This window comes from Poecilia mexicana, unplaced genomic scaffold, assembly GCF_051168715.1.
Source record: "Poecilia mexicana isolate PSO_F unplaced genomic scaffold, ASM5116871v1 scaffold_1, whole genome shotgun sequence".
NCBI lineage: Eukaryota > Metazoa > Chordata > Actinopteri > Cyprinodontiformes > Poeciliidae > Poecilia > Poecilia mexicana.
In genome coordinates this window covers 25,010,680-25,018,699 of record NW_028263370.1, presented here as the reverse complement: position 1 = coordinate 25,018,699, position 8,020 = coordinate 25,010,680, and the positions used below count along the sequence as shown (strand labels likewise).

The window sequence follows — 8,020 nt, the reverse complement described above, 5'->3', positions numbered from 1 at the left end:
ATCTCTACTGTCGACCCAGTTCTGACTGGAACTTTAGCTTCCGAGAGAGAGAGACTCGTCTCCGTCAGAATAATAATACATTTTATTTATGGGCGCCTTTGTTGACTTTTGAGGAAATAATAAGTAAAATCAATACAATAATAATCAGTTAATCTGATGGATTCAGTTTCAAACAAATCAGTTTTCAGGATGTGAAACTGGAGAGGACATCGATGTTTCTATGGCAACCGCAGGGAGGAAGAGGAGGAGGAAGCAGCAGCTGCGTTTCAACGAACCAGGATGGAGATAAGAAGGAGCCCGAGAACGAGGCCCTGAGGAACTCCAGAGCTTCAGGGTCTGAGCTACACTAGTGGAAGCTAGCCTTTAGCATGATGGAGAGAAATCCAGAATCAGCTGCCATGAAGATATCGATGAGATTCTGGTGAGAGGAACTGTTCATAAAGAACTACAGGAGAGGAACTGTTCATAAAGAACTACAGGAGAGGAACTGTTCATAAAGAACTACAGGAGAGGAACTGTTCATAAAGAACTACAGGAGAGGAACTGTTCATAAAGAACTACAGGAGAGGAACTGTTCATAAAGAACTACAGGAGAGGAACTGTTCATAAAGAACTACAGGAGAGGAACTGTTCATAAAGAACTACAGGAGAGGAACTGTTCATAAAGAACTACATGGCGATCAAAGACTTATGAAGGGCAGAGAGGACGGTAGAGGTGTCAGGGGTCAGAGGTCGGTGGGTCAGGATGAGGTTCCTCTGGTGAGAGATGAACTGGTTTGAAGTTGGCCTCTGATTGGTTCATTGGCTGTGGGGGCGGGGCCAGAGACAAGTCCAAGGTTGTGGTTCTGGTTATGCCATGGTCCACCTCTTGGGACTGGTTCTGACCCGTAATTCTCAACAGGGACCATGAAGATCCTGTCTTCGTCCTGCAAGAGGTGCTGCAGAAACCACAGAAGAAGAACTCAGAATGTTTTAATGTGTTTTTAATGTTTTTCCACCAGAACCATCAGGTCCAATCAAACCAGACTCGCCAACCCGAGTCATCTAAACCGAATGAAGCCCAGCAGCTGCCAGAACCCGACCAGAACTCTGCGGGCTTCATTGAATTTATTCACAAGCTAAACCAGCAGCACAGAAACTAGAGTTCTGGTTCCAGTCTGTTCCTGAGGTTCTGTGGGATTCCCCTTGGACCCAACAGAACCATCAGGCCTGGATCCAGAGCCGGAGAAGTTCTCTGCGTTTGTTTTCGTCCCTACAGTTGGAGCTGCGGCTGCCGAGCCGCTTCCTGTCAGGTCGATACGGAGACAGGAAGTGGTGTAAGATGATCCGTGCTGATCGTCAGCACCAAGTCCATTAGAGCCTGATGAAGCAGAACCGGGCCTGATGGGACAAACATCGATCCATGGGTCGGGCTGAAGATGCTCCGACTCTGGGTTTTCCCCAAAGGCACCAGAACTGGGTCGTCCCAGCTGCAGCGTCTGTATGTAGGTGATGTAACCGACTGCAGTCTCCCCCTAGTGGTGGGAGGACTTCTGTTGGGGGAGCGAGTTTACAGCTTTTCATACTTCCTGTTGTTTTTCCTTCCATTTCCTGTTGCTGTAGCATTTTGTGTTTCCATTTTTTCTGTTGCGTTTGTTTCTTAGCATTTGGGTTTTCAGTTTGCCTCGTTCATCCCTCCACCCAGTCGTCTTCACATGTCCACGGCCCCGCCCGCGCCGCACACCGACTCCGCCCATAAGGCTCCTCCGGCCCCGCCCCATCAGAAGTCCAGCCACTTGCTCATGTAGATGCAGCTGGATGGGGAGATCTCTCCACCTTCGTGGCAGTCGTGGAACACCTGCAGAGAGGACAGACGGGTGAGGTCAGGTGAGGCTGGGGAGGGGCTGCAGGTACGTCAAGGGGGCATGGTTACCGGGCAGAGTCCGCAGGGCGTCTTGACGAGGCCGGTGGGCTGCAGGATGGCGTTGACGCCGCGGTACAGCTTCATCTGGCCGTCCACGCTGCCCACCGTCCCCTCCTTGGCAGCAATCACAGTCATCTCCACCTTCCCATCGTAGATCAGTGTGTTCAGGATGGTCTCGATGTCGTCCATGGACAGGTCCACCTGCGCCCAACACACACACACACACACCTGTCAGCCCAGAGGTAGACCGACTGCCAGGGGCCTGGACTGCAGGTGGGAGGAGTCACCTTGCTGATTCCCAGCTCACAGATGTACTTCCACACCTCATGCGACGTAGCGAACGAGCTGTTCCTCTGGACCATCGGGCTCTGCTTCCCGTCCCTCGCTGCTTCCGCCTTGGAGCAGAGTAGAGAGGGTCACAGACCCAACCAGGGGGTCACAGGATCCACCAGGGGGTCACAGACCCAACCAGGGGGTCACAGACCCAACCAGGGGGTCACATGATCCACCAGGGGGTCACAGACCCAACCAGGGGGTCACAGGATCCACCAGGGGGTCACAGGATCCACCAGGGGGTCACAGACCCAACCAGGGGGTCACAGGATCCACCAGGGGGTCACAGACCCAACCAGGGGGTCACAGGATCCACCAGGGGGTCAGAGACCCAACCAGGGGGTCACAGGATCCACCAGGGGGTCACAGGATCCACCAGGGGGTCAGAGACCCAACCAGGAGGTCACAGGATCCACCAGGGGGTCACAGACCCAACCAGAAAGTCTCTTGGTGCCGTTGTAAAGGAAAACTGAGGACGAACACAGAGTTTATCACTGATCATGTTGGTTCCATCTGATCTACTTTCATTACTGAGGGCCCAGACCTGCAGAGCTTTCAAGAGGGAGACCTGTGCTGCCCCCTGCTGGCCCGAATCATCTAAACCTGAACCGGTGTGTGTGTACTTGTATGTACTACATATAGAAAGTGAGGACCTTTTCTTGGTCCTGGCTTCCTTTGGAGTTTCTCCTGAGCTATGCTGGTTAGATTACAGGTTTGGTTAGACTTCTGGTTGGGTGGAGTTTGGCTCTGGTTGGGTGGAGTTTGGCTCTGGTTGGGTGGAGTTTGGCTCTGGTTGGGTGGAGTTTGGAATAAACTTGTTCTTGTTAGAATTAAACAGTCACTAAAATGAATGGAGATCAATACCAAGTCTTCAGTTTGTATAGAAGTACCAGGCTGTGTGTGTGTTTGTGTCCAGACAGCTCTGGTTCTGGTCGGACATGTTCTGCTGGTACCTTGCTCTGCAGGAACTTGAAGCACTGCTGGTTCAGAACCTCCACGAACTCGGACTCGAAGTCCTGGTCGCTGTACCAGGCGCCGCCCGTCACCGTACGATCTGGCTGCAGGTTGTACAGCATGTACACCTTCTTCTTGGACGCCTGGAGGACAGAACCACACCGGAACCAGATCAGAACCGGGTCAGCTACTGTTTTCAGCCCGCTCTGTGAGCTCTGACGAGAAACCTGAATATATAAAATCTGCTTTGAATTCTAACCTAATTCTGAGTTCATCAGTCCAAAATGAAACTGATTAATTTAATTTCCTTCCAGTTACTCTAATGATTTTAAACCATTTTAATAAAGTGAATTAGCCTGATTGGCTAATGTGTAGTAGATCCAGCCAATCAGCAGCTAGAACAGACTGAAGCGTCCAATCAGAGAAGAATGAGAGGACATTTAAATTCTGTCAAACCTCTGCAACATTTTCTAAGTATTCTGCATTTGTTTCAGTATTTCTGATGTTTGTTGAGTTTTATAGAAATTAAAAATGTTCCTTTAATTATATTTCATACATAGTAAAGTAAATCTGACTGGTTTCTGGTGCGAACGGAGTGATAGAGCTGATTGACAGCAGGAGGCCAGTGGATTACCGCTCCGCAGAGCCGAGTTACAGTGGAACTAAGAAGATCCGCCGCTTCCCAGCCGTTTCCTCAGCAACGCCACGTCCCTCGTCAACAAATGGACGAACTGAGGCTCCGTTACAGATCGAACCATCAGACAGATGTTGTCATGACAACAGACTCCTGACTTCAGTCAGGAATCCGGGACTCAGCTAATTGAGCCAATCGGCGACATGACTGCGTTTTGGTAGGAAGAGCAGAGGGGGCGGAGTCTGTGTCACATCAACACCTGCTGCTCCCCACACAGGACTTCACCGTCTACCTCCCCCCCCCAATGCCAGTTCAGCTCTGAGAACAAACAGAGCCGCTACCCAGGTTTTACTACTGCCAGAGATTTTAATCATGTCAGCTTAAAGCTGCCCACACCAACTCCAACATCCGACTGGGTTACGGAGCCACGGGGTACCAGGCCTGATGTCACCGTTTTGTTCATTCAGAAATTTCTCTTTTTAAAGCAGGACACGGTGGAGGGACTCTCACCTGACTGTTGGGGTTCGTAGTGACTGTTGGTCAACAATGAAATGCACTTTTTACATTTTTTTACTGAAAAACATGATGAGCTGCTGGACGGATGAGCCCCAACCACCGGGCTCAGAAGGTTTTCTGGGGAAACCTTGGCACGCATCCGCTTCACTGAATTCAGCTCTGCTTTCATGGCAGACCGGTGTGGAAACTGGCAGGCCTTGGAAGCCCCTCTCCCACCTGTTGCTGGATTAAGGACTTCCTGACAAAACGCACACTGACAGTCAGAGTCAGTAGCTCATCAGCTCTGGCCCTCTGCTCTTCATGCTTCCAGGCCACCAAAGTAGCACCTTGTTAAACTAGCAGACGACGACAGCAGGGGGTCTCACCTCAAGGGAGACCGCCCTACGCTCAGCCAAGACCAAGGAGCTCATCCTGGATTTTAGGAGAAGTAAAGGAGACATACAGACGCCAGGTGGAGAGGGTCAGGCTTCTGCTTCCTGGGGGTTCATTTCATGGATAAACAGGCCTGGAGCAGAAACACAGCAGAACGGGCAAAGACAGTCCAGAGACCCCGTGTCCTGCCCCGTGTCCTGCCCCGTGTCCTCAGGAGAAACTATTGTCCTCAAAAGCTGCTGGAGGTTTTCCATCGATGCTCCACTGAAAGCATCAACTGCTGCTGCCTCTGTGCTTCAGACAGAGACAGATGGACAGACGGACAGAGAGACAGGTGGACAGACGGACAGAGAGACAGGTGGACAGACGGACAGAGAGACAGGTGGACAGACGGACAGAGAGACAGGTGGACAGACGGACAGAGAGACAGGTGGACAGACGGACAGAGAGACAGATGGACAGACGGACAGAGAGACAGGTGGACAGACGGACAGAGAGACAGGTGGACAGACGGACAGAGAGACAGGTGGACAGACGGACAGAGAGACAGGTGGACAGACGGACAGAGAGACAGGTGGACAGACGGACAGAGAGACAGGTGGACAGACGGACAGAGAGACAGGTGGACAGACGGACAGAGAGACAGGTGGACAGACGGACAGAGAGACAGGTGGACGGACCAAACCCAGCAGCCCTGCGGTTACTAATCGCCATGGCTACTGTTTGCTGTTTACCACCAATTTCATTAAAGTCCATGTAATTTTATAATTATAGAATTACATTATGTTTCTAAAATGACAATAACAATTACTGATTGATTGGTCAATCAGTAATTGATCAATCAAAAATATAAATATATTTAATGTGTTTGTGTATGTAGAGACATCAGCTGTGTATGGAGGACCGATCCTGCCAAAACCGATATATCAAAACAAAATAACCAATTTGACAAAAGTCTTTAAGACGACAAAATATTGCAACCAAAAAATAAAAAATAAGTCTGTGTTGTACCAGCTGGGCCTGAACCGGGCCGGGCGGTTCTGGACTCACCGCCACAGACTTGACAGCCTTGATGAGCTTCTTGCTCTCCAGGTTCTTCAGGATCTTGTTGATCTCCGTCAGAGGAAGGTTGCTCTTGAAGCGGATGTCTCTGCTCCAGATTCCTGCGACGACACCAGAACAGGCCATGAGGTTCCGACCCGATCGGTCCTGACCCGATCACGGCGGACCGTCTACAGGACGCTACCTTTGTTTCCTGCGTCTTCGATGATCTGGTAGACCAGCTTCTCCTGGTTGTCAGAACCTTTCATCTTACTAGAACACAGAGGAGCGTCAGGGAGGAACGACCCGGCAGAACCGGGCCGATGTGGAGCTTACCTGGCGCTCTGCGTGTCCTTCAGCCGGTACAGCAGACCCGAACTGTTCCTCAGCAGGTCCAGCTGACCCTGAAACACAGTCAGGTCAAAGGTCAGGAGCTGGAAAAGTATTCACACCCTGTCAGTTTCTTCTTCTTCTTTTGTCTTAAATGTTTCACATCAAACAAACAGGAAGCTGCAGCCGGGATTGTCAGTTTATTGCTGACGTTCCACAGAAATGGTCTCAGTGATGCAGTCCACTTATCGTCAGATCGATACGGCGAACAACGAACCGAACCGGAACCGGAAGTGACTGACCAGAGACAGCAGCTTGTTGAGCGCCATGGCGCGCTGCTGGGGCTCCAGGTGAGGCAGGTCGTTCTGGATCACCTGGTCTGTGATTCCCTGGGGAAACTGCTGACACAGCTCCTTGATCCTGGAAAACATCCGAACCGAACCGAGTCAGAGCATGCTTCTGGAAACATTAAAAATAATCAAAACGTTTCTCCTGGTTCTTCTTCTCCGAACCTCTGGTTCTGCTCCTTTCAGAATCATTCTGTTTAAACCTCAAAGTTCTGTCAGCTGGGGTTCGGTTCTTCTGAGCCGAACTACCTCGGAGTTTGGTTCTTCTGAGCGGGTTTTCACCTGTTCTCTATCTCCGCCGGTTCCGAAAGGTTCGTCTCCTTCTTCACCTTCACCTCTGCCATCCTGACCCAATTCTGTTGTTCCGTCTCTCCGCAGCGGGGCCGAGTTTGACTGGACCGAGTTGAACGTGCTGCGATGAGCCGGGGTCCTTAAAGCTGTGTCTCCGTGTGTCTCTCAGTGTGAGCTGTCCTGATCTGTGCCTGATTACAAAGGAGTCGGGGTCCTTAAAGCTGTGTCTCCGTGTGCATAGACATAATATAAGAGTAGACCCCGCATTGGCCGCTCCGGCGCAGGAAATACGGCGGCCATCTTGGAGCGGTATACCCTCCTACTTTGCTCAATCAAAACAATAGACGATGCCTCAGCTCTGAGGGATATTGTTGTTCGGATCTATGGATTACTGATGTGAGGGCTCCACAGACAGCATTTCACAAGTAAGATGGACATATTATTGTGTATATATTGTGATTAGAATATTACTTTACTGTATTTATGTCCACCGGCGAGATACCAGCTAATATTAGCTACAGTGCTTGGTGTAATACGGATTCAGCCCCGCTATGAAGGCTAACTGAGATTCTGTAAATCTAAAAAAGTTAATTATTCTCTAACATTGACTTAGATTATCTGACACAAGAGCCTACATTAGAAATGAAACAATATAACACATATTATAAAACTTATATTATGTGTTATAACATTCACCGGCAAAGTTTACACAGGTTGTAAAGACTATTATTTATATTCTTTCACTCTGTCAAAGTAAGATACATCCTAAATCTTCCGTTTTTGTTTTGAAAGTTTCCTAAAGACACGATGTGAGGAAGAAGAGGGAGATATCTATAAAGAGAGATGGATTCACTGCAGCACGGATGAATCTTGCATCGGATTTTGGACTCGTCGGCTGAAAAACATAAACATATATATATATATATATATATATATATATATATATATATATATATATATATATATATATATATATATATATATATATATATATATATTCACTATAAATCATTTATTTTTGCCATTATTATTATTAAACTTTATTTATTAGTGTTTGTATAGTTGTATAAATATGTATTGATATTACTAAATAATTTATTAAATAAATTATGAACGGCTGTGTGCTTTGTAATATGCTCTTTATACATCGATATCAGAATATTCCATTCCTATTCTATTGTTATAGCCACTAAGCATATTTAAATATGATGAACTATGTATTAAAAACATACTTAAAAATAATTTTTTTATATAAATGTAGCTTTGATAGATGTTTGAATATGGTTTCCAGTAACAAAA

The 8,020-nt window shown here is 48.2% G+C and overlaps 1 protein-coding gene across 2 annotated transcripts; it reads right to left on the bottom strand.

Annotated features, from left to right (window-relative positions):
• Positions 1–968: 968 nt before the first annotated feature.
• polr3f (polymerase (RNA) III (DNA directed) polypeptide F) lies at positions 969–6,896 on the bottom strand. 2 transcript variants are annotated; one of them, XM_015014020.2, is made up of 9 exons: positions 6,713–6,896; positions 6,386–6,503; positions 6,090–6,157; positions 5,959–6,026; positions 5,763–5,875; positions 3,190–3,333; positions 2,191–2,298; positions 1,913–2,104; positions 969–1,837 (listed from the first exon to the last, which is right to left on the bottom strand). In XM_015014020.2, exons 1-9 carry the CDS (start codon positions 6,772–6,774, stop codon positions 1,760–1,762), a joined length of 951 nt encoding a protein of 316 aa, XP_014869506.2. In that variant the 5' UTR covers positions 6,775–6,896; the 3' UTR covers positions 969–1,759. The 2 variants fall into 2 exon arrangements, with proteins under 2 accessions (XP_014869506.2, XP_014869507.2); XM_015014021.2 differs by having other exon boundaries at positions 6,596–6,895.
• Positions 6,897–8,020: the final 1,124 nt, after the last annotated feature.